Source organism: Dipodomys spectabilis, unplaced genomic scaffold, assembly GCF_019054845.1.
Source record: "Dipodomys spectabilis isolate Male_0828 unplaced genomic scaffold, ASM1905484v1 ptg000512l, whole genome shotgun sequence".
Lineage (NCBI taxonomy): Eukaryota > Metazoa > Chordata > Mammalia > Rodentia > Heteromyidae > Dipodomys > Dipodomys spectabilis.
In genome coordinates, this window is record NW_024871189.1 from 1686038 (window position 1) to 1708498 (window position 22461).

The window sequence follows — 22461 nt, forward strand, 5'->3', positions numbered from 1 at the left end:
GCCCGTCCGCTCCGCTCCGACTGGACGTCCCCAGGGCGGATCCTCCCCTGCCGCCGGCCTCCGCGAGCGGCCCCCGCGGCGTCGCGGGCCGGCGAGGCGGAGCCTCGGGGTCCCGGAGGGGCCCCCGCCGGCGGGGATCGCACGCGAGGCCCGGCCGCGGGGCCATGGAGGAGCTCCGGCGCTCCTACAGCCGCCTGTGCCGGGAGCGCGGGGCCGAGCCGCAGGAGGCCGTGCTGCAGCGGCTGCAGCGGCTGCCGCGGGGCCGCCTGGACCTGGCCGCGCACAGCCTGACGGCCGACACGTGCGGCGCGCTGGGCGCGCTGCTGCCCGGCCAGACCGTGTGCACCGAGCTGGTCCTCAGCGACTGCATGCTGAGCGAGGAAGGTGGGCAGCAGGGAGGCCCACTGCACTCTGCATCCACCACGGGCCCCCTCTGTCATGGCGGGAAAGCCTTAGCGCACCCCGATTGTGCGGTTCCACACGCCCTGGCCTGACCGGCTGCAGGTCCTTTCCAGCGGAGCCGCCGCTCCTCCCGCCTCTGCCCTGGGCCGGCCCGGGGCTCCGAGCCGGCCAGTGACCTCCTTCCCCTTACGCAGGGGCCGTCCTGCTGTTCCAAGGGCTCTGTGCTAACTCTGTCGTGCAGGTTCTGGATCTGAAGGTGAGCAGGCCGTGCCTGGGCGGTAGAGCGGGAGGTGCGGGAGAAGGGTGTCCCTGCAAGTGGACACCCAGACCCTCGGCCCTGCTCTGGGAATCCAGTGTGAAGGCAGAAGTCCCCTGGCTGCCTAGGGACGTCAGGAAAACCAGCTCTGCCCCTTGCCTGACCGGAACCTGTGGAACTTGGATGTGGTCTTTAAAGCCCAGCCAAGGCCACACTGAGTGACCAGCCAGGCGTTCTACCCTAGGGCAATAACCTTCGAGCTGCAGGGGCCGAGGCTCTGGGGAAACTCCTCCGTCAGAACCAGTCCATCCAGAGGTAGGGCCGCCGTCCCATCCCTTCCTGCACCTCCCAGCCACCTCTGTGTGTGTGGCTCAGCGTTGGCCTCCCAGGACATGGTCCTGGAACTCATTCCCTCCTTCAGACCCAGTGTCATGTTCCACACCTGTTGGTGAGGAGTAGGCAGTAAATCACTCAAGGAAGTCCCACCTCTTCCAGAGACCCTTGAGCCTGCAGTTCCCTGCAGCCCCTGAGCCCCAAGAGATGCCTTGTGTCCACTCCTCCTGTAGCCTCACCCTGGAATGGAACAGCCTGGGCACGTGGGAAGATGCCTTCGCCATCTTCTGTGGGGGCCTGGCAGCCAACAGTGCCCTACGGCAGCTTGACCTCCGCAACAACCAGATCAGTCACAGGGGGGCGGAGGAGCTAGCCCTGGCCCTGAGGGGCAACACCACTCTCCAGCAGTTAGGTGAGGCCCACTGCACTCTGCATCCACCACGGGCCCCGCGCTCCATCCCATTGCCCTTCCATTGCTCTGCTGCTGGAAAATCTGGCTTGGGCTCCTGCTTTGCCGGCAGCCACAGATGGTGCCCCAGAAGGGAAGAGTCCTAGGCTAGACCCCAATCCCTGCCACGTCGCTGGGCTGCCGGGTCACTGGTGCTGGCCACCTAGTGACGAGGGGTTTCCTTCCAGACCTGCGCTGGAATAACATCGGCCTCCTGGGGGGCCGGGCCCTGGTGAGCTGTCTCCCCAGCAACAGAGCCCTGTGCCGCCTGGACCTGGCTGGGAACAACATCCCCGGAGACGTTCTGAGAGCCGTGGGTACGGACGGCACAGTGCTGACAGCTGCTCAGTTTGGAGTGAAACATGAAGCTTTCTGACAGAGGCCAAGGCAAGGGGGTGGCTCAAAGCCCCAAACAGATGAGAGGGGCCAGCCAGGCACCTATGGCCAGGGAGTCCCAGATCTGAGGTCTGTCTGAAGCCGCCAGCCCAGGCAGAGAAGTCCATGAGAGTCACCTTCTGTGAAAAGTCAGAAGTGGCGCTGTGGTTCACGTGGACAAAAAAGCCACCAAAGGGGAGTGTGAGTAGCTAGCCTAGGCTAAGAGCTGAGAGGAGGGTGGCAGGCAGCCAGCTGGCCACAGCCTGGCTCAAGGCTCACTGTGCACCTGCTCTAGGGGCTCCCTGAATGCACCCTTGGCTCTTAGGATGTGTAACTGGTCATCTAGCTGGTGGGAAGGGGTAGGCCCCGGGGTGTACACCCTTTCAATGCCACTGCCCCCGGAGGCCACATCACAACTTGAGAGGAGTTCCCGGTATTTGCCCTGCCACCCCTGAACAACACCAGAGCTCAGATCTGGTCCCCATGAGTGACATCTTGGCCTCGGGCTCAGCAGAGCCACTCTTCCTGTTCCTCCTCCATCACACAGTACCAGCTACTAAAGCTTCTGGATCGGCCTGGAGTCCTGCACTCCAGGCCCCACCCTACACCCTGTGCTGCAGGGTCACTACCTCCCCTGGCCCTCCCGACCCACCCCTCTGCAGTCTCTAGCTCCTCACTGTTACGCCCTGATTCTGTACTGTGATAACTGCCATAACTGTGTGTGTGTGTGTGTGTCTACCATGTGTCTGCTGTGTGTCTGCTGTGTGTCTCTGTGTGTGCTGGGCCTTGAACTCAGGGCCTGGGCACTATCCCTTAGCCTTTTTATTCAAGGCCAGCACTCTACCACTTCTAGCTTTTTGGTTAATTGAAAGGTTTTTTTTTGGGGGGGGGGGCGGTTTCCATGAGGCTGAACTCAGGGCCTGGTTGCTGCCCCTGAGCTTTTTGCTCAAGGCTAGCACTCTTACCTTGTGAGCCAAAACTCCACTTCCAGCTGTTTTTTTTTTTTTTTTTGGGGGGGGGGGTTGGTCATAGGGCTTGAACTCGACCTGGGCACTGTCCCTGAGCTTATCAGTTCAAAGCAAGTACTCTACAACTTGAGCCACAATGCCACTTCGGTTTTTTGGTGATTAATTGGAGATAAGAGTCTCATGAAGCCAGGCACCGGGTGGCTCACGCCTGTAATCCTAGTTACTCAGCAGGCTGAGATCTGAGGATCGCAGCTCAAAGCCAGCCCAGGTAGGAAAGTCTGTGAGACTCTTATCTCCAATAAACCACTAGAAAACCGGAAGTGGCGCTGTGGCTTAAGCGGTAGAGTGCTGGCCTTGAGCTGAAGAGCTGAGGGACAGCGCCCAGGCCCAGAGTTCAAGCCCCACGACCAACCAAAAAAAAAAAGAGAGAGAGAGTCTCATGAAGAGCTGGGTGCCAGTGGCTCATGCCTGTAATCCTAGCTACTCAGGAGGCTGAGATCTGAGGATCGCGGTTCAAAGCCAGCCTGGGCAGGAGAGACCGTGAGACTCCTATCTCCAATAAACCACCAGAAAACCGGAAGTGGCGCTGTGGCTTAAGCGGTAGAGTGCTGGCCTTGAGCTGAAGAGCTGAGGGACAGCGCCCAGGCCCAGAGTTCAAGCCCCACGACCGACAAAGAAAAGAAAGTCTTGTGGACTTTCCTGCCTGGGCTGGCTTTGAACTGTGATCCTCTGATCTTCCTCCTGAGTAGCTAGGATTACAGGTGTAAGCCACTGGCACCAAGCTGGAAATATGAGTCTTACAATTTTTGCAGAGGCTGGCTTCTAACCACAATTCTCATGTCTCAACCTCCTGGGTAGCTAGGATTATAGGCATGAGCCACCGGCGCCCAGGTCATATCTTTCCCAGGCTATCACTTCTCCACCTGTGCAGAAGACAAAAGCTGCCCTGCCATGATGTTCCGCTTGGCCCCACAGAAATGCTTCCCCCCCCGCCCCCCCCGGGGCTGGCTCCCCCAGGGTCCCCAGTCACTGGCTTCCAGGGAGGAGGTGCAGAGCTGAGCCCTCTGACCCTGACCCTCCTGAGCTTGAGCACCCTCAGCCTGTGGCGAACACTGTTTCTTCTGGCAGAGCAAGCCATGGACCACAACCAGGACCGGCACACGGCCTTCCAGGAGAATACAGCGCGCACCCACATCCTCAGCAAGGAAGTCCAGCACCTCCAGGAGGAGAAGTCCAGGCAGGTGAGCGAGGTGCCACGGTGCCCTGGAGCATTCTGGGCGCCCTGGCTGCTGCGGAGGTCAGCCGCCGTCACTCTTGGGGCACCCCCCCCCCCCGCTTCCCGCAGCCACAGTCCAGCCCCCAGGCCTCCTCTCTGCTGCCTTGGTGGGTCTCTGCTCCTCCCCTGACCAGGGCAGGGGAGCAGGCCCAGCCCTGACTGTGCTGACCGGCTCTGTCTTCAGTATCTCAGCTTGATGGAGACGATTGATAAGCAGAGGGAAGAGATGGCCAAGAGCAGCCGGTAAGCGGCCAGACACAGGGGGACAGGAGAGCCTAGTGAGGCTGGGGCCCGGGGGTCTGGGTGGAGCCGAGCCCGTCCATCATCAGCCCTGGAACCAGGGTGCTGCGGCACAGATGCTGCAGTGTGTCCTTCCGTGGGGGCGTGCCCTCACGTGGGGGCGCAGGTGTGTTGGGGTGGCCGTGGCTGCCCAGCCGGGGGGTGGGGGCAGGGCCGCGCTGGGGCTTGGTCTCCCGAGCCTGGTCTCCCCGCAGGGCGGCAGCTGCGCGTGTGGGGCAGCTTCAGGAGGCGCTGAGCGAGAGGCTCTCCATCGTCAACTCCCTAAAGGCCAAGTAAGCGGGAGAGGATGCCCCAGCGGGTGGAGGCCGGGCAGGGCAGGCAGCGGCCCGGCCGGCACAGAGCGAAGGCCACAGGGCTTTGGTCAGAGCCAGGCGGGCCTTCTTTGCAGGCTGCAGATGACCGAGGCAGCCTTGGCTCTGTCGGAGCAGAAGGTCCAGGACCTGGGGGAGCGGCTGGCCGCCTCGGAGCAGGAGCGGCAGAGTCTGTCGCAGAAGCAGGAGAAGGCGCACAGGCTGGAGCAGCAGGTGGGGGCGGGAGGTGAGGGGCGGGCAGGGGTGGGCGCGGCTGCCCGTGACGCCTCGCCTCCCCTCCTCAGGAAGCTGCAGAGCGCGAGTCTAAGCTCCTCAGAGACTTGTCTGCTGCCAATGAAAAGAACCTGATGCTCCGAAACCAGGTATGGGACTGCGGGCCTCCAGGGAGCCAGGGTGCGGGAGACCGGGCCCGGGCACAGCTTCATCCTGGGAGCCAGGGTGCGGGAGACCCAGAGCCCGGCACAGCTTCATCCTGGGAGCCAGGGTGCGGGAGACCGGGCCCGGGCACAGCTTCATCCTGGGAGCCAGGGTGCGGGAGACCCAGAGCCCGGCACAGCTTCCTCCTGGGAGCCAGGGTGCGGGAGACCGGGCCCGGCACAGCTTCCTCCTGGGAGCCAGGGTGCGGGAGACCGGGCCCGGCACAGCTTCCTCCTGGGAGCCAGGGTGGGGGAGACCGGGCCCGGCACAGCTTCCTCCTGGGAGCCAGGGTGCGGGAGACTGGGCCCGGGCACAGCGTCCTCCTGGGAGCCAGGGTGCGGGAGACTGGGCCCGGGCACAGTGTCCTCCTGGGAGCCAGGGTGGGGGAGACCGGGCCCGGCACAGCTTCCTCCTGGGAGCCAGGGTGCGGGAGACTGGGCCCGGGCACAGCGTCCTCCTGGGAGCCAGGGTGCGGGAGACCCAGAGCCGGGCACAGCTTCCCCCTGGGAGCCAGGGTGCTGGAGACCCAGAGCCGGGCACAGCTACCTTCCATGCTGCCTGCTATCCAGGTGGATGAGTTGGAGCGAAAGGTGAAGTCTCAGCAGGAGCAGCTGTTTCTGACCAGGCAGGAGCTAACCAACACTTCAGCCGAGCTGAAGATGCGCGCCATCCAGGCTGAGGGTAGGCACAGGCGGGCCCGCACGGGGGCGTGGAGATCTGCAGAGGGACTCACTGGGCTCTTCCCCACAGAGCGCCTTGACATGGAGAAGAGAAGAGCCAAACAGAGCCTGGAGGACTTGGAGAAACTGCATGCCAAGGAGGTGCCATTGTCGTGATGCCCCGGCTCCCCCGTCTTCCCCTTGTGCTGGCAGGCTGGCCTGGGTGTGGTGGGGTTTCCCGAGCCCTGCCCCTAAGGGGACCCCTCATGGCCTCTGGTCTAGTGTATCAGGGCTGGTGGGACACAGCACAATGGCTGTCTCAGGCTGCTGTGTATTCCCCTGGGAGGCGCTCCAGCTCCCTGCATCGCTGGCAGGCACCCTGGGGCACCGGAGCTGGCCGTGCCCTCCAGCCCTGCCCTGCCAGGCCCTAGTAACAACGTGGATTGCATGAGAGGCGGGCCCAGGCCTGCTAGCCCTGTCCTCTGACTCCCGTGCCTGGGCAGGTAGATCACATGACTCGCCACCTGGAAGAGAGCGAGAGAGCCATGCAGGAGAGGCTGCGGAGGCTGGAGGCCCTGCGGCTGTCTCTGGAGGAGGTGAGGCTGCAAGGCCGGGGCTGGGTTTGCCAAGATGCGCAAGGGGCGCGGCCCCCGCTGGCTCAGCCCCGGGGCCGGCCGCTCCCGCCCGCCCCCGAGCAGCCGACCACACTGGGAGTGGGCTGCGGGCTGGCGGTCACCCTCGAGGGGGCGCAGGGATGTGGCTGGCAGTCACTCTCGAGGGGGCGCAGGGCTGCAGGCTGGCGGTCACTCTTGGGGCGCAGGGATGCGGCTGACGGTCACCCTTGAGGGGGCGCAGGGATGCGGCTGGCGGTCACCCTCGAGGGGGCACAGGGCTGCAGGCTGGCGGTCACTCCCTGCTGTGCAGGAGCTGAGCCAAGCGAAGGCAGCAGTGGTCAGCGAGCGCAGCCAGGCAGAGGAGGAGCTCATCAAGGCCCGGAGCCAGGCCCGCCTGGAGGAGGTGAGCCCCCACGCTTGTATGCACAGCCGCTGGGAGCAGACGACACTGAGGTGCCAACAGGGCTGGAGTCGGCCTGCGGGTGGAGGGTGCTGCTCTGGCCTTCAGCTGTCAGGCACGCCCCATGCTGCAGAAGACCCAGGAGGGGGCGGGGGGCGGGGAGTTGGCCTGTGTCAGGGCTTGTTTGGCACTGGGACTCCCCCTCTGCACTTGGAAAGGGGCGGGGTCACTCTGCTTGCAGAGGGCCCTTCCAGTCCCCAGGGAGCACTCAGCCCTGTGCCCTGTGCCTACAGCAAGAGAACCTGGTGCACCTGGAGGAGAAGATGCGGCTGCTGGCGCAGGCCAGGGATGAGGCCCAGAGCGCCTGCCTGCAGCAGAAGCAGGCTGTGGCCGAGGCACAGGCCCGGGCCGGCCAGCTCAGCCTGCAGGCCGAGGGGCAGCGGCGGCGCCTGGAGGAGCTGCAGCAGGTAGTTGAGCCTGAAGGGCCTGGGGCTGCTGGGGTCCATGGCAGGGCCAGGGTCTCACCCGCTGTGCCCACCAGGAGTTGAACAACAAGGAGCAGGAGAAAGTGGCAGAGGTGACCAGGGTACGGGTGGAGCTGCAGGAGCAGATGGGCCGCCTGCAGGCTGACCTGGTGGCCCAGGAGGTGCTGAGGGAGAAGGTGATGGCCTTGGAGCGCCAGCTGAAAGGTGAGCCTGCCCGGGGCGGGGCCAGGGCAGGCCGGCCGAGCCTCTCCACCAACACCCTGCTCACCCACCGGCCCACCCGTAGTGATCTCCAGTGAGCACCGGGCGGCACTGCTGGACCGCGAGAGCGAGAATGCTTCCCTCCGGGAGAAGCTCCGGCTCAAGGAGGCAGAGATCACGCGCATTCGGGAAGAGGAGGCCCAGAGGGCGAGCTTCCTGCAAAATGCAGTCCTGGCCTATGTGCAGGGGTCCCCCCTGAGAGCCTTGAGCCCCCCAAAATGAGCAGGGGTCAGGGGGCCCGGCCAGGCCTCACACAGGGCAGTGCCCGGGCAGCCGGCCGCCCCACCAGGAGGACACTGCCCTCAGGAAGGGCTTCGTCCCCCCAGAACACTGGCCGGTGCAGCCGCAAATACAGAACTTAGGCCCTCAGTGACACTAATTGTTCTAGAGCCTTCTTTCCCAGCAGGGGAAGGGCGTTAGGTGGGGTGGGTCGGTCCTGACCACGGGAGCCCTCGGGTCCCGCCCCTGCACCCTCTGGATCCCGTATGCACTGGGTCCCGTCCACACTCCATCCTCGGGTCCCGTCCATCCTCGGGGTCCCGTCCACACTCCATCCTCGGGTCCCGTCCACACTCCATCCTCGGGTCCCGTCCACACTCCATCCTGGGGTCCCGTTCACACTCGGTCCTGGGGTCCCGTCCATCCTCGGGTCCCGTCCATCCTGGGGTCCCGTCCCCACTCCATCCTAGGGTCCCGTCCATCCTGGGGTCCCGTCCATCCTGGGGTCTCGACCCCACTCCATCCTGGGGTCCCGTTCACACTCAGTCCTGGGGTCCCGTCCATCCTGGGGTCCCGTTCACACTCCGTCCTCAGGGTCCTGTCCCCACTCCATCCTGGGGTCCCGTTCACACTCCGTCCTCGGGGTCCCATCCCCACTCCGTCCTCGGGGTCCTGTCCATCTGCCACCTCCAGCTTAGGCGCCGACCCCAGGCCACACCTCCACCCTCGTCCTGGACAGGCCGGATGCAGCCCTGGCCCTGCAGACCCTGCCCTCCCCGCCCTGCAGGCACCTCCCTCCCAGCCCTGCAGACTCCTCCCTCTCCGGCCCTGCACGCCCCGCCCTCAGCCCTGCTTGCCCGGCCCTGTAAACCCCGCCCACCATGGCCCTGCAGGCCCCGCCCTCAGCCCTGCAGGCCCCGCCCACCCCAACCTGGCCCTGCACACCCGGCCCTCCCCACCCAGCCCTGTAGGCACCTCCCTCCCAGCCCTGCAGACCCCGCCCTCCCCAGCCCTGCTCTGCACACCCCGCCCTCCCCAGCCCTGCACACCCCGCCCAGCCCTGCCATGCACGCCCCGCCCAGCTCTGCACACCCCACCCTCCCCAGCCCTGCACACCCCGCCCAGCCCTGCCATGCATGCCCCGCCCTCCCCAGCCCTGCCCTGCACACCCCGCCCTCCCCAGCCCTGCCCTGCACACCCTGCCCTGCCCTGCCCTGCACACCCCGCCCTCCCCAGCCCTGCACGTCCCGCCCTCCCCAGCCCTGCACGTCCCGCCCTCCCCAGCCCTGCACGTCCCGCCCAGCCCTGCCATGCACGCTCCGCCCTCCCCAGCCCTGCACGCCCCGCCCTCCCCAGCCCTGCACGCCCCGCCCTCCCCAGCCCTGCCATGCACGCCCGGCCCGCCCGCCCCGCCCCAGCCCTGCAGACCCCGCCCGCCGCTCCCCGCCCCGCGCTCGGGGCTCGGCCGCCTCCGCCCCGGCTCGGCGGCGCTCGGCCGTCTCCGCCGTCGCTCGGCGCTCGGCGCTCGGGTCCGCGGCCGCTGCGGCGCCGGGCATTTCTCCGCAGCTCGGTCGCGGCCGCGCCCGCCGCCGCCCGGCCCCGCGCCCATGCAGGCCATCAAGTGCGTGGTGGTCGGCGACGGGTGAGTGCGCGGCCGGCGGGCGGGCGGCGGGGCGGGCGGGGCGGAGGCCGGGCCGCGGGACGGGCGGGCGGGCGGCGGGGCGGGCGGGCGGCGGGGCGGAGGCCGGGCTGCGGGACGGGCGGGCGGGGCGGGCGGGCGGCGGGGCGGCGGGGCGGGCGGGCGGCGGGGCGGAGGCCGGGCTGCGGGACGGGCGGGCGGGGCGGGCGGGCGGGCGGGGCTCCGGCCCTCGAGGCGCGGCCCCGCCCCGAGGCCTCACCTGGGTCGGCCCCGCCCCTGGGCCCGGTCGCCCCCCCTCGGCCCCGGGGCTCCGGGGCTGGGACCCGGCCCGGACCTGTCCGCACCTCCCGCGGGGCGGAGGCGCCCAGGCCCAGGAGCCACGTGGGCCGTGGGCCGCACCTCTGTCCGCAGCGCCGTGGGGAAGACGTGCCTGCTGATCAGCTACACGACCAACGCCTTCCCGGGGGAGTACATCCCCACCGTGTGAGTGACAGGGGGGGGGGGGGGTGCATCCCACCGTGTGAGTGATGGGGGGGACGGGGGGTGCATCCCCACCGTGTGAGTGAGGGGGGGGGGGGGAGGGGGGGAGGGATGTACATCCCCACCGTGTGAGTGACGGGGGGGGGGGGGGGGGGGGGGGGGGTGCACCCCACCGTGTGAGTGACAGGGGGGATGGGGGGGTGCACCCCACCCCCACCATGTGAGTGACGGGGGTGCACCCCACTGTGTGAGTGACGGGGGGGGGGGGTGCACCCCACCGTGTGAGTGACGGGGGGAGGGGGGATGTACATCCCCACCGTGTGAGTGACGGGGAGAGGGGGGGTACATCCCCACCGTGTGAGCGACTGAGGACCAGGGAGAAGCAGGGGCTGGGCCAGGGACTGGGCCAGGGCTGAGCCAGGCCTGCAGGCAGCCCCTGTCCTGCAGGACCTTCTTCAGATACCAGGTACGGCCCAGTGGCCCTGGTTCTGTGCCGTCTCTGGGGGCTGAGGAGCTGGTCAGGGCTGGAGACACCCTGAGCCCGGGCCCTGACTCCTGTGGCCTAGAACCCATGGACAGCCCTGGCCTTTCCCACTCTGCAGTTTCGATAACTACTCAGCCAACGTGATGGTGGACGGGAAGCCCGTGAACCTGGGGCTGTGGGACACCGCTGGGCAGGAAGACTACGACCGGCTGCGGCCACTCTCCTATCCTCAAACTGTAGGTGACCAGGGTAGGGGGCCGGGCAGTCCAGCTGAAGGGATGGGCCATTCTGACCTCCCTCCCCACCGCCCCCTCTATCTCTCCCCAGGACGTTTTTCTGATCTGCTTCTCCCTTGTGAGCCCAGCCTCCTTTGAGAACGTCCGTGCCAAGGTAGGGCTGGCCTGGGCAAGACGGGGTCCCTTGCCTGAAAGCAGTGTGGCCCGGCGCTGGGGGAGGGTATGTGGCATGGGAGGCATGAGTGGCAGGCCAGCACATCAGGAGGGACAGCAGCTCTCTGCCACAGTGGGCCTTCTGAGGGGCCCCGAAGCTTCCCACTGGGCATTCTGCCCCTAGTCCACCTCCATGCCCACCAGCCCCCACTATGTCCTGATGCAGTGGCCAGCTCCAGGCAGAGCTGGGATCCCCCCCACCCACCACCACCCAGAGGCGGGCCACAAGGTCAGAGCCCCGTCTTCACAGTGGTACCCAGAGGTGCGGCATCACTGCCCACACACGCCCATCCTCCTGGTGGGCACCAAGCTGGACCTTCGAGATGACAAAGACACCATTGAGCGGCTTCGGGACAAGAAGCTGGCTCCCATCACCTACCCACAGGGCCTGGCCATGGCTCGGGAGATCGGTGAGCAGCCAGGCTGGGAGGCCGCACTGGCCGGGTGAGGGATGGCCTCTCCCTGGCCCTCCCCCCACGCCCGCCCCTGCTCTGTCCTCAGGGTCTGTCAAGTACTTGGAGTGTTCAGCCCTGACACAGAGAGGTCTGAAGACGGTGTTCGACGAGGCCATCCGGGCGGTGCTCTGCCCGCCTCCAGTGAAGAAGCCTGGCAAGAAGTGCACGGTCTTCTAGAGCCCGCCCGCGGGGCGGCCCCGGCCCCTGTGTGCCCTTGTGTTGCTGTCTGGTGTCCCTGAGTCTGCTGTGGGGAGTGGTGTGGGCGGGGAGGGGAAGCATGGGGACGAGGCTGGGTGAGGGCTCCGCCTCCTCCGCCTCCTTTCTGGGTGCTCCTCCAGCCTTCCCCCATGGGAGCCAGGAGGGAGCGGGGTCTCCCTCAGGGCTGCAGGGGTAGGCACAGGGAAGCCCCAGGATGGGCTTCCCTGGTAGGGAGGGTGGAGGGGGGCGGTAGGGAGGGTGGAAGGGAGGTCTGTCCATTGTGTCCCAGGAGGGGGCAGTCCCTTCTTATTTTATACAATAAACGTTCTTCAACACCTCCTACCTCTCACTACTCGTCTTGTCTTTACTGGCGCCTAATTCCCCACCCCCGACATATGCACAGGGGTCTGTGCCATCCATAGCACCCTTGGCACACGGGTCCAGAGAGGAGCCCTGGGCCTGGCCACGCCCACTGCGAAGAGGCGCACCCTGGGACACGGGTCCCAGAGAGGGTCCCAGGGCCTGGCCACGCCCACTGCGAAGAGGTGCACCCTGGGACACGGGTCCCAGAGAGGGTCCCAGGGCCTGGCCACGCCCACTGCGAAGAGGCGCACCCTGGGACACGGGTCCCAGAGCCTGGCCACGCCCACTGCGGAGAGGTGCACCCTGGGACACGGGTCCCAGAGAGGAGCCCTGGGCCTGGCCACGCCCACTGCGAAGAGGCGCACCCTGGGACACGGGTCCCAGAGAGGGTCCCAGGGCCTGGCCACGCCCACTGCGAAGAGGTGCACCCTGGGACACGGGTCCCAGAGAGGGTCCCAGGGCCTGGCCACGCCCACTGCGAAGAGGCGCACCCTGGGACACGGGTCCCAGAGCCTGGCCACGCCCACTGCGGAGAGGTGCACCCTGGGACACGGGTCCCAGAGAGGAGCCCTGGGCCTGGCCACGCCCACTGCGAAGAGGCGCACCCTGGGACACGGGTCCCAGGGCCTGGCCACGCCCACTGCGAAGAGGTGCACCCTGAGACACGGGTCCAGAGAGGGTCCCTGGGCCTGGCCACGCCCACTGCGAAGAGGCGCACCCTGGGACACGGGTCCAGAGAGGGGCCCTGGGCCTGGCCACGCCCACTGCGAAGAGGCGCACCCTGGGACACGGGTCCCAGGGCCTGGCCACGCCCACTGCGAAGAGGTGCACCCTGGGACATGGGTCCCAGAGCCTGGCCACGCCCACTGCGAAGAGACAGGCCTGCAGGCGGAGGCCATCGCAGCGCCCGAACGGGCAAGGCAGTCAACCGCTGACGCTAGGTCGGGCCTCTTGGAGTCCTCAGGACGTCCCAGGACAGTGCCCATGTCCCCCACTTCCTTTAGTATTAAGAGGAAGTGTCAGGAAGAGAGGCCAGCAGAAAGAAGCAGAAAGATTTCTGAGCTGGGCCTCAGTGGCTCATGCCTGTAATCATCCTCGCCACTCAGGAGGCAGACATCTGAGGAGCCAAACAGGCAGAAAAACCCTCCAATTAACCAGGAAAAAACAGGAAGTGGAGGTGTGGTTCGAGTAGTAGAGTTCCAGCCTTGAGTGAAAAAGAGGAGCAAGCTGAAGGCCCCAAGTTCAAGTCAAAGTAACAGCACCCCCAAAAAAGGTGTGAAAGGTGGCCACCAGTGGCTCACGTCTGTCATCCTAGCTACCCACGAGGCTGAGATCTGAGGATCGCGGTTCAAAGCCAGCCTGGGCAGGAACCTCCCTGAGACTCTTCAATGAACCACCAGAAAACTAGAAGTGGCCCAGTGGCTCAAGTGGTAGAGCGCTTGCCTTGCATGCATGAGGTCCTGGGGTCGATTCCCCAGCACCACATAAGAAAAAAGGGGGAAGTGGCGCTGTGGCTCAAGTGGTAGAGCGCTAGCCTTGAGCTGAAGAGCTGAGGGACAGCGCCCAGGCCCTGAGTTCAGCCCCATGGCCGGACCCAAAAAAAAAAAAAGGCATTGACTATGAAGGTCAGTGTTGCTGCCGTGAGAATGAGAGCCAGCAATTCACAGTCCCCTGGACAATCCAGAGGCCACAGCCTTCCCTGAGGCAGACCGGGTCCGAGGTGCCTGGCAGAGTCACACTGGCCCTCCACAGGTGGTGGGCAGATGGTGCAGACTGGCTCAGGAAAGCTGTCCAATTTTCAGGAATTTTCCCAGTTGTTCAATAGATATTATTAGCACAAATCATACAAACATAACTTTTTTTAAAAGCAAAGTTAACAAATCAGTTCCAATTTTTTTTGTATCATCATCTGTGCCCTTGTTACTCTCATTCATTGTATCTAACTAAAGCAGGGGGGGGGGGGCAGTGCTATCCTCCTCCGCTTCTAAAGGCACTGAAATGAGCCATGGTGTGTGAGGGGAGTTTTACTCCACGGAAAAAGGTAACCTCTTTTTGGTGGTGGTGGTGGTGGTAGTGGTGGTCGTGGGGCCTGAACTCTGGGCCTGGGCGCTGTCCCTCAGCTCTTCAGCTCAAGGCTAGCGCTCTACCACTTGAGCCACAGCCACCACCAACTTTTTCTGTTTATATGGTGCTGAGGAATGGAACCCAGGACCTCATGCATATAAAGCAAGCACACTACCACTGTGCCACCTTCCCCACCCCAATCAAGCATCGGGCCTTTAATTTCTAGCTACCCAGGAGACTGAAATCTGAAGATTGTTTTGTTGTTGTTGTTTGCCAGTCCTGGGGCAAGGTTTGGGTACTGTCCCAGAGCTTCTTTTGCTCAAGGCTACCACTCTACCACTTGCACAGCACCACTTCTGGCTTTTTCTGTGTATGTGGTATTGAGGAATGGAACCCAGGGTTTCATGCATGCTAGGCAAGCACTCTACCACCACCAGGACACATTGCCTTTTGAAACCAGCCTAAGCAGACAAATCTGAGATACTCATACTGCACTGGCAAAGCACCAGAACATAGCTCAAGCTCCAGTACACACACACAGACACACACACAGATGTTGCTTGGGTCATTGGCAAACTAGTAAAGTTTGATATATTTCGTTCTTGCTTAATTTATGTTACTTATTAACTGGAAGGAAGATGAACCTTAACATCAGAATCACACAACTAGTTTATAAGCAATCTGCAGCTCTATAAGGCCAAAGGTCATCTTGGGTCAAATTCAGCACTCCCTTTAGGGACCATCTTTCTTTCTGGGAGGTCCTATCCAGTTCCTGCCAGGCCTGTAGCTCTCAGGTCACCTGGATTGCGGATTGGGTGGGTGTCTGTCTGCTTGCCGGCCAGATGCTAGCAGGGAAGTCAGGTGTACTGGGAGGTCGAGGGGTGGTCTCAGCATGGAGCTGAGAGGCTCAGCTGGCTAGGAAACCCCCGTCTACCGGCAGCGTGGACCCCGTGGTCATGCTGCTTCTGTCACTCAGCAGGAAGAGGATGGCGTCCACTACGTTCTCCACCTCTGTGGGCAGGGGAGAGACCAGGAGCAGATGGGAGGCTGCTCTCCTCCCTGCTCCACCCTGGCCACAGGGGGCTAGCCTGAGACTCACCAGCAAACCTGCCCAGTGGGATGCGGCTCAGCATACCCTGGGCCTTCTGAGGGTCACTCCAGTTGGCCCGGCCCATCGCTGTCATGACCACTGTGGGGTTGACCGCGTTCACCCGGATCTGCATGGGGACAGGCGGGGGTCAGCGGGGTGGGCAGGGTCCGTCCTCTGTGCGTGAGTCCTGGGAGGCCGGAGTCACCCAGCCCAGCTGACCTTGTGAGGCCCAAGCTCTAGGGCCATTGCCTTGGTCAGCATGTCCAGGGCGCTCTTCGTGGAGCCTGTGAGGAGCAAGGGTGTGGAGCCCGGGCTGGGGTGGAAGATGGGGTGTGGAGGGGGGCTAGGGATGGGGGCAGGGGGGAGGGTGAGTCTCTCACAGTAGACACTGTGGTTGGCCAGCGCGCGCTGGGAGGCCTGGCTGGACACGTTCACGATGGCCCCGCCGGCACCCCGGGCGATCATGCCCTTGGACACGATCTGAAATTGCAGAGGGGCGCGGGCAGAACCGGGCAGAACCGTTCTGCCCCGGTCTGCGGCCCGGCCCGTGGGCGGCGGCTCACCTGGGAGACCTGGATGACGGCTCGCAGGTTCACCCCGAAGGACCTGGGGACAGACGGTCAGCAGGAGCGGGTATCCTCCCGCACCCGCCCCGTGCCTGGCGGGCGCCCCCCCCCCTGCCCCACTCACGCGTCCAACGCCTCCTTGGTGACCTCCAGGAAGGGCTGTATGAGGGCCACGGCCGCATTGTTCACCAGCAGGTCCACGGGGCCCACGCGCCCCAGCGCCCGCTCCGTGTCCTCCCAGCTCGACAGGTCCACGCACACGGGCTCCACCCCAGGACACTGGCGCGGGGTGAGGCTCAGCGACCGCCCCGCCGCCGCCCTCCGCCCCGCCGCCGCCCTCCGCCCCGCCGCCGCCCTCCGCCCCGCCGCCGCCCTCCGCCCCGCCCCTTCCCGCGCCCCGCCCCTCTGCCGCCCTCCGCCCCGCCCCGCCCCGCCCTGCGCCCCGCCCCGCCCCTCCGCCCCGCCCCGCCCCTCCGCCCCGCCCCGCCCCGCCCCGCGCCCGGCCACGGTCAGCAGGCACGCCGCCTCCTTCGGGGCCCCGGCCCGCACCCGCCAGGGGCGCCCGACCCGGGAGAGAGCGGCGGCCGCCCGCCCCGCGCCTACCTCGGCGACCAGGGCGTCCAGGTCCGCCTGCGTCCGGCTCACCGCCACCACGCGCGCGCCCTGCGCGTGCAGGGCGTGGACGGTGCTGCGCCCGATGCCTGCGGGGACCGCGGCTCAGCGCTGCTCCGCGCCCGGCCCCGCGCCCGCCCACCTTCCCCGCGCCCGCGCACCTTTGCCTGCGCCGGTGACCAGCGCCCGGCGCCCCCGGAGCCCCAGATCCATGGTGGCGCCGTCAGAGTCCAGCGTCCAGGCCCCGACTGCGGTCCAGACTGGGGGTGCAGCGAGGCCAATCGCAGGGCGACTTCCGGAAGGGGCGGGTACATTCAAATTAAGTCTCCTACTGTGGTGGGGATTGGTCAACTGGGAGTGGGCGTGGCCCGGTGGGCCGGGCTCGCGGACAAGGGCAAGTGGAAAGAACTTTCCAGGACTTCTGGTTTTTATTTTTCTTCCCCCAGTCCTGGGGCTCGAGCTCAGGGCCTGGGCGCTGTCCTTGAGCTTGTTTTGCTCAAGGCTGGCACTCTACCACTTGAGGCACAGCACCTCTTCCAGCCATTTCTGTGTCTGTGGTACTGAGGAATGGAACCCAGGGCTTCATGCACTCTAGGCAAGCGCTCTACCACGGAGCCACCTTCCCAGCCCCTCCCTGAGCTTTTTGGCTCAAGGCTAGCGCTCTGCCACTTGAGCCACAGCGCCACTTCCAGTTTTCTAGTGGTTTATTGGAGAAGGGAGTCTCACGGTCTTTCCTGCCCGGGCTGGCTTTGAACCGTGCTCGTCAGATCCCAGCCTCCTGAGTAGGATGACAGACGTGAGCCACGCCTCCCGGCCTTGCAAGGACTTTTGAATGGAGAACGCCTTTCTTTGACACATCCTAGAAGTTTCTCAAGCTCCCCTTCTCCAGGCCTGGGCATGGATCGCGACTGCTGAGAAGATAGAATTTGGACAACCGGCCCAGGCCTGGCGGTGCATGTCTTAGTCCTAGTGACTCAGAAGCAGAGATAGGAGGACCTGGAAAAGCAAGCAAGTAAATAACTGATGTAACGGTAACCTTTCTGAGCAGCATCGCTACAAGAAAAAAAACCCAAAACCTAAATACAAGCAGGGCACTAGAGGCTCAGACCTGCGAACCGCACTACTCAGGAGCCTGAGATTGGAGGATGGTGGTTCAAAAACAGCCCCGACAGGAAAGTGTGACTATTATTTCTAACTAACCACCAGGAAGCTGCGAGTGGAGCTGTGGCTCAGTGTAATGGAGCAAGCGCCAGCTTTGAGCGCAAAAGCTGAGGGGCAGGGCCCGCGCCCAGAATTCCAGCCCCACAGCCAGGAAAAACAACAAACAAAGCTAAGTGCAGTACCCGGCTTGGTGGCTCACACCCGCAACCCAGCTGCTCAGGAGGCTGCGATCTGAGCACTGCAGACTGAAGCCACTACAGGCAGGGAGGCCATGAAACTCTCATCTACGGTTAACCACTCCCGAAGCAGAAGTGGGGCTATGGCTGAAGTGTTACCTGAATTTGTCCTGTTAATCCTCAGGACTGCAGAGACAAAACCAATGAGCAGCCTGGGGGGGGAGGGGGCGGTGAGGGAAGCCAGGGCGGCCAGCAGAGGCCAGCAGCCTGGGAAGGGGTGAGGGGAGCCGGGGCAGCCAGCAGAGGCCAGCAGCCTGGGACGGGGTGAGGGGAGCCGGGGCGGCCAGCAGCCTGGGACGGGGTGAGGGGAGCCGGGGCGGCCAGCAGCCTGGGACGGGGTGAGGGGAGCCGGGGCGGCCAGCAGAGGCCAGCAGCCTGGGTTGGGGTGAGGGGAGCCGGGGCGGCCAGCAGAGGCCAGCAGCCTGGGACGGGGTGAGGGGAGCCGGGGCCAGCAGAGACCAGCAGTGCTTCCAGGCCGTAGAGCCGCGCGGGGGCTGGCGTGCTGCGCAGGTCCGGTGGGCAGGACGGCGGGGCTGGGGGCGCGCCGCGGCGGGACGGAGCGGAAGCCCTCACGGCGGCCAGGCGTGTCCCCACCGCGAGGCCCCCAGGCCCCGCGCGCAAGCGGGGGTCGCCGGCAATCGCGTTTCCGCTCAGACGCTCCTCCCGGGCCTGCTGGCCGCAGATGGACCCTCGGACCCTCCCGCCCCGCCCAGGCTCCAGTGCTGGTCCGGCCCAGCCTCTCCTCCTCCGCCCGACCCCCGAGGCGGACGCCCGGCCCACGCGCGGCCGCGGCAGGAAGCGCAGGGCCGGCCCAGCCCGGGCGGGAGCCACAGGCCTCTCTCCGCCGGCTCCCGTCTCCCCTGCCCCGGACCGCGGTCGGCTCCGGCAGAGGCGAGGGCGGAGCCCGCTGACCAGGTGAGATGATCGGCGGGGAGACGGCCGCCTGGCCGCCCCAAGGACCCGGCCCCGCCCCCGGCGAGCCCGGCCCCGCCCCGCTGCCCAGAGAGCCCCGCCCCTCTGTCCGGAGAGCCCCGCCCCGACTAGCCCGGCCCCGCCCCGCTGCCCAGAGAGCCCCGCCCCGACGAGCCCGGCCCCGCCCCTCTGCCCGGAGAGCCCCGCCCCGACGAGCCCGGCCCCGCCCCGCTGCCCGGAGAGCCCCGCCCCGGCGAGCCCGGCCCCGCCACGCTGCCCGGAGAGCCCCGCCCCGGCGAGCCCAGTCAGGACGTGGGTTCCGCGTTCCCGACCTACAGAGTCGCTTTATTTGGGCAAACCGGCCCCTGCACGAAGGGTACCGTGGCCGGGGAAGGAGCAGGGGCTCAGGAAGTAGATACCGGGGAAACGGGATTGCGGTGCCCGGAAACCGGTAGCCAGACTTGGAGCCGCGCCAGGCCGGACCGGAGGCGGCCGGGGAAAGTGGGTGGGGCTACGGCGGGGCCCGGTGCGGAGGCGGGGCCGTGGTTGGGGGCGGGGCCTGGAGCTAGGATCAGGGTGGGGCTGGGTGCGAGGCGAGCCTGGGGCAGACCTGTGAGCGGAAGGGGGAGTGGGCGGGGCCTGATGCGGGGGAGGAGCGGGTATGGGAGGGGCGAGAAGTGGGCGGGTCCAGGTGGGGATCGGACAGCTTTGGCGTGGGCGTGGCCTGAGTTGGGGCGTGGCCTTGCTGGCGTGGGTTGGGCTGTGGGCGTGACCTCGGGTGGGGGCGTGGCCTTGCTGGCGTGGTTGGGCTGTGGGCGTGACCTCGGGTGGGGGCGTGGCCTTGCTGGCGTGGTTGGGCTGTGGGCGTGGCGGCGTTGGGCTGTGGGCCTGGCGTTGGGGCGGGACCCAGGGGCGGGGCGCGCGGAGCCGCCGCCCCATCGCGGGGCCTGGACGACGCCCCCTCTAGGTGACCAGGTAGCCGGCGTCCACGAAGATCCCTGAGCCGCTGGTGGAGGCGCTGCGGTCGCTGAGCAGGAAGAGAATGCTGTTGACCACGTCTTCCACCTCTGCTGGGCAACGGTCCGGTCAGGGCGCAGGCCCGGGGCCCCCTCTGCGCGTCCCGCACCGGCCCCCGTCCCGGACCTGCGAACTTTCTCAAGGGGTGCCGCTCCTTCAGCTTTCGGACGAACTCGGGGTCGGCTGAAACACCCTTACCCATGTCTGTCATCACCAGGGTCGGGTTCACGGTGTTCACCCGGATCTAGGGCCAGCGGCCGGGAGGGGGCTCAGCTCGAGGGGCCCCGCCCTGCCCTGTGCCCCCCAGAGCCCGCCTGCTGCGATCAGCCAGCCCGCCCCGTGTCCCGGCTGGGGAACCCTCCCCCGACCCCTCCTCCGACCCCTCCCCCGACTCCTGACCTTGCCGAGCTTGGGGCCCCTGCGGCCCGGCCCGGCCATCATCACCTTGTGCGGCCCCAATTCCAGAGCCATGGCTTTGGTCAGCATGGTCATCGCGCCTTTGCTGCAGCCTAGGAGAGCACAGCACTGAGGGCCCCCCCACCCTACCCCCCACCCCACCCCCCACCCCACCCCCCACCCCAGGAGAGCACAGCACTGAGCGCCCCCCCACCCCCCACCCCAGGAGAGCACAGCACTGAGCTCCCCCCCACCCCAGGAGAACACAGCACTGAGCGCCCCCCCACCCCAGGAGAACACAGCACTGAGCGCCCCCCCCACACCCCACCCCAGGAGAGCACAGCACTGAGCTCCCCCCCACACCCCCCACCCCAGGAGAACACAGCACTGAGCTCCCCCCCACACCCCCCACCCCAGGAGAACACAGCACTGAGCGCCCCCCCACACCCCACCACAGGAGAGCACAGCACTGAGCGCCCCCCCACACCCCACCACAGGAGAGCACAGCACTGAGCGCCCCCCCACCCCCCACCCCGCCTAGGAGAGCACAGCACTGAGCGCCCCCCCACCCCCCACCCCGCCTAGGAGAGCACAGCACTGAGCACCCCTTGGGAGCCAAGCCCCCCTTTCTGGAAAGGGGCAGGGACATGGGGGCAGCAGGGTGCACTCACAGTAACTTGTCAGGTTGGGGAAGGGGATTAAGGCCAACATGCTGGAAATGTTCACGATGGAGCCTGGCACTCCGCGGTCAATCATGCCCTGGGCTACGATCTGGAAACCAGGAGCGCGTGGGGTTCTGGGCTGGCACAGGCCGGAGGGTCTGGTGCTGAGCCCCCTCCCCCGCTCACCTGGGACACCTGGATCACAGAGCGCACATTCACATTGATGGACCTGGTGGGAGAGAGGAGCTCTGCTGCTGCCCCCTGTCTGGCTTGGCCCCCTCCCGGCCCCCCGCAGGCCCGCCCTCCCGGTCCCCACCTGTCGAAGAAGTCCTTGGTGACCTCCAGGAAGGGCTGTCTCAGGGCCACGGCCGCATTGTTCACCAGCAGGTCCACGGGGCCCACGCTGCCCAGCGCCTGGCCGGTGGCCTCCCAGTCTCCCAGGTCCACGCACACCGGCTCCACCCCAGGACACTGTGGGAGACATTGGGTGGGGATCCGGTGCCGGCTCTGGCAGGCTTCTGAGGCCCCCACAGGGCGCAGGGCACCTCACCTCTCCCGAGAGGCTGACCAGGTCGGCATGGGTGCGGCTCACAGCCACCACGCGGGCTCCGGACGCGTGCAGGGCCTTCACCGTGTCCCGCCCTATCCCTGCAGAGGAGGAGCCGTGGAGGTGACCCTGCAGGCCCAGGGTGGGGGTCAGGGCAGCAGGGGTGAGTCCCGGGAACCAGGCAGGCACCCGTGAGAGGCAGGGCGTGCCGCCTTTGGGTGTGGGGCTGTGTCAGTGGGAAGGGGCCAGTGTCTGTCTATCGTGTCTGGACGGGCTCCGTCTCCGGCAGTGCCCGCTCCGGTGGCTGGGCTGGCTGGGTGCGGGGCTGAGCTGCGAGTGCGAGGCGCCGCTGGGACACTCACCTTTCCCTGCACCTGTCACCAAGGCGCGAAGGCCACTGAAATTGAACTGCATGGTGTCGCCTCCCGCCTGGTTGCGGGAGGAAGTAGCTCTGGGTTTTATAGGCCTGGGTGGGCAGGGCAGGGGGGGCCGAGCCAGGCCTGGGCAGGCGGGGGGGGGGGGGCCGCCGGGCCTGGGCGGGCAGGGGGGGGCCGCCGGGCCTGGGCCTGCTGGCCTCTGGGGGAGGGAGGGGTCACCGGTCTCAACAGGTGCCTGCCCAACACTTCACACTGGGGTTTGGCCAGGAAATGAAGCAAGTGCTTGCCTGTGTTCCTGTGAGAGGCACTGGGGAAGGGAGGAGGGGGGAGGGAGGGAGGGAGGGAGGGAGGGAGGGGAGCAGCACACAGAGGAAAGGAATGTTCTTTTTCCTTGCAGTCTAGTGCTGAGTAGCGAGTCCCTTGCATCTGCCTGTCCTGGGCGCCCTGGAGGTCAGCCGGCCTGGCGATTCCTTCATCTGTTCTGTGTGGACAGAGGTTTTAGCCTGACAAAGTGTTGTACCATTGCTTTTACCGGGAGAGAAGTGGGAACGTGGGACGATCAGCTGGTGGGGGTTCTAGCCCGGCTGAAGGGCAGGTCAGGACAGTTGTGCCCTGTGCACATGGGGTGTGGTTAGCATGCCAGCCCTGGCCAGGCTCCGAGAATCCGCCTTGGGCTCTGAGGACAGACACTCGGGGAGCAGGTGGTCCCAAGCCCTCCTGAGCAAACGAGGCCAGAGAGGCTGGACACCGGGCGATGCCAGGAGCACACCCCACGCAAGGCCCTGCACGCCAGGCGCCAACCCATCACGCCGCCAGCCTTGGGGCAAGGAGCCCTCTGGGCTGCTCTTCCCTGAGGTGACCCCAGCCGGCGGCCTGAGGCACCATTTCCCCCACCTGAAGGACTGACTCCCACCCTAGTGTCCCAGCCACATACCAACGCCAGGCAAAACCCCAGAGATGGGCTAACTTGTGTGCAGTGCCGGCAGGGCCGTCCACCTGAGCCAGTGGCAAGCATCCCATCGCGGGCCC

At 66.3% G+C, this 22461-nt stretch overlaps 4 protein-coding genes across 6 annotated transcripts; 2 read left to right on the forward strand and 2 right to left on the reverse strand.

The window, feature by feature from the left end:
• The first annotated feature begins 160 nt into the window (after positions 1-160).
• Positions 161-17769, forward strand: Lrrc45 (leucine rich repeat containing 45). Of its 2 annotated transcripts, XM_042670028.1 has the most exons (18): positions 161-384; positions 597-658; positions 903-973; positions 1225-1403; positions 1628-1756; positions 3911-4023; positions 4243-4301; positions 4553-4630; positions 4747-4882; positions 4954-5031; positions 5656-5767; positions 5837-5907; positions 6249-6341; positions 6670-6762; positions 7053-7226; positions 7301-7448; positions 7531-7733; positions 17758-17769. In XM_042670028.1, the coding sequence occupies exons 1-17, from the start codon at positions 165-167 to the stop codon at positions 7725-7727; spliced, it is 2013 nt and encodes a 670-aa protein (XP_042525962.1). In that variant the 5' UTR covers positions 161-164; the 3' UTR covers positions 7728-7733; positions 17758-17769. The 2 variants fall into 2 exon arrangements, with proteins under 2 accessions (XP_042525962.1, XP_042525961.1); XM_042670027.1 differs by lacking the exon at positions 17758-17769 and having other exon boundaries at positions 7531-7878.
• Positions 9200-11657, forward strand: Rac3 (Rac family small GTPase 3). Its single transcript, XM_042670032.1, has 6 exons — positions 9200-9366; positions 9775-9846; positions 10446-10563; positions 10655-10717; positions 11027-11186; positions 11278-11657. Exons 1-6 carry the CDS (start codon positions 9332-9334, stop codon positions 11406-11408), a joined length of 579 nt encoding a protein of 192 aa, XP_042525966.1. The 5' UTR covers positions 9200-9331; the 3' UTR covers positions 11409-11657.
• On the reverse strand, positions 14413-16397 carry Dcxr (dicarbonyl and L-xylulose reductase). 2 transcript variants are annotated; one of them, XM_042670031.1, is made up of 8 exons: positions 16286-16397; positions 16116-16213; positions 15640-15791; positions 15510-15555; positions 15327-15426; positions 15166-15230; positions 14956-15073; positions 14413-14867 (listed from the first exon to the last, which is right to left on the reverse strand). In XM_042670031.1, the coding sequence occupies exons 1-8, from the start codon at positions 16335-16337 to the stop codon at positions 14764-14766; spliced, it is 735 nt and encodes a 244-aa protein (XP_042525965.1). In that variant the 5' UTR covers positions 16338-16397; the 3' UTR covers positions 14413-14763. The 2 variants fall into 2 exon arrangements, with proteins under 2 accessions (XP_042525965.1, XP_042525964.1); XM_042670030.1 differs by having other exon boundaries at positions 15510-15552; positions 15637-15791.
• Positions 17770-19302: 1533 nt separating the features above from the next.
• LOC122099407 (carbonyl reductase [NADPH] 2-like) lies at positions 19303-21480 on the reverse strand. Its single transcript, XM_042670036.1, has 8 exons — positions 21418-21480; positions 21059-21156; positions 20825-20979; positions 20695-20737; positions 20518-20617; positions 19895-19959; positions 19577-19694; positions 19303-19500 (listed from the first exon to the last, which is right to left on the reverse strand). Exons 1-8 carry the CDS (start codon positions 21467-21469, stop codon positions 19397-19399), a joined length of 735 nt encoding a protein of 244 aa, XP_042525970.1. The 5' UTR covers positions 21470-21480; the 3' UTR covers positions 19303-19396.
• Positions 21481-22461: the final 981 nt, after the last annotated feature.

What these genes read in the sequence shown, in the direction of transcription:
- Lrrc45 (XM_042670028.1), top strand. Translation starts at nt 165, where the DNA reads ATGGAGGAGCTCCGGCGCTCCTACAGCCGCCTGTGCCGGGAGCGCGGG. An exon ending in AGACGTTCTGAGAGCCGTGG is followed by an intron (nt 1,757 to 3,910) that starts GTACGGACGGCA and finishes TTCTTCTGGCAG; the next exon opens with AGCAAGCCATGGACCACAAC. An exon ending in GCGCGCCATCCAGGCTGAGG is followed by an intron (nt 5,768 to 5,836) that starts GTAGGCACAGGC and finishes TCTTCCCCACAG; the next exon opens with AGCGCCTTGACATGGAGAAG.
- Rac3 (XM_042670032.1), top strand. Translation starts at nt 9,332, where the DNA reads ATGCAGGCCATCAAGTGCGTGGTGGTCGGCGACGG. An exon ending in TTGAGAACGTCCGTGCCAAG is followed by an intron (nt 10,718 to 11,026) that starts GTAGGGCTGGCC and finishes CCGTCTTCACAG; the next exon opens with TGGTACCCAGAGGTGCGGCA. An exon ending in GGCCATGGCTCGGGAGATCG is followed by an intron (nt 11,187 to 11,277) that starts GTGAGCAGCCAG and finishes CTCTGTCCTCAG; the next exon opens with GGTCTGTCAAGTACTTGGAG.
- Dcxr (XM_042670031.1), bottom strand. Translation starts at nt 16,337, where the DNA reads ATGGATCTGGGGCTCCGGGGGCGCCGGGCGCTGGTCACCGGCGCAGGC. An exon ending in CCGTCATCCAGGTCTCCCAG is followed by an intron (nt 15,427 to 15,509) that starts GTGAGCCGCCGC and finishes CTGCAATTTCAG; the next exon opens with ATCGTGTCCAAGGGCATGAT. An exon ending in TAGAGCTTGGGCCTCACAAG is followed by an intron (nt 15,074 to 15,165) that starts GTCAGCTGGGCT and finishes GTCCCCATGCAG; the next exon opens with ATCCGGGTGAACGCGGTCAA.
- LOC122099407 (XM_042670036.1), bottom strand. Translation starts at nt 21,469, where the DNA reads ATGCAGTTCAATTTCAGTGGCCTTCGCGCCTTGGTGACAGGTGCAGGG. An exon ending in TGGTCAGCCTCTCGGGAGAG is followed by an intron (nt 20,980 to 21,058) that starts GTGAGGTGCCCT and finishes TGTCTCCCACAG; the next exon opens with TGTCCTGGGGTGGAGCCGGT. An exon ending in TGGAATTGGGGCCGCACAAG is followed by an intron (nt 19,695 to 19,894) that starts GTGATGATGGCC and finishes CGCTGGCCCTAG; the next exon opens with ATCCGGGTGAACACCGTGAA.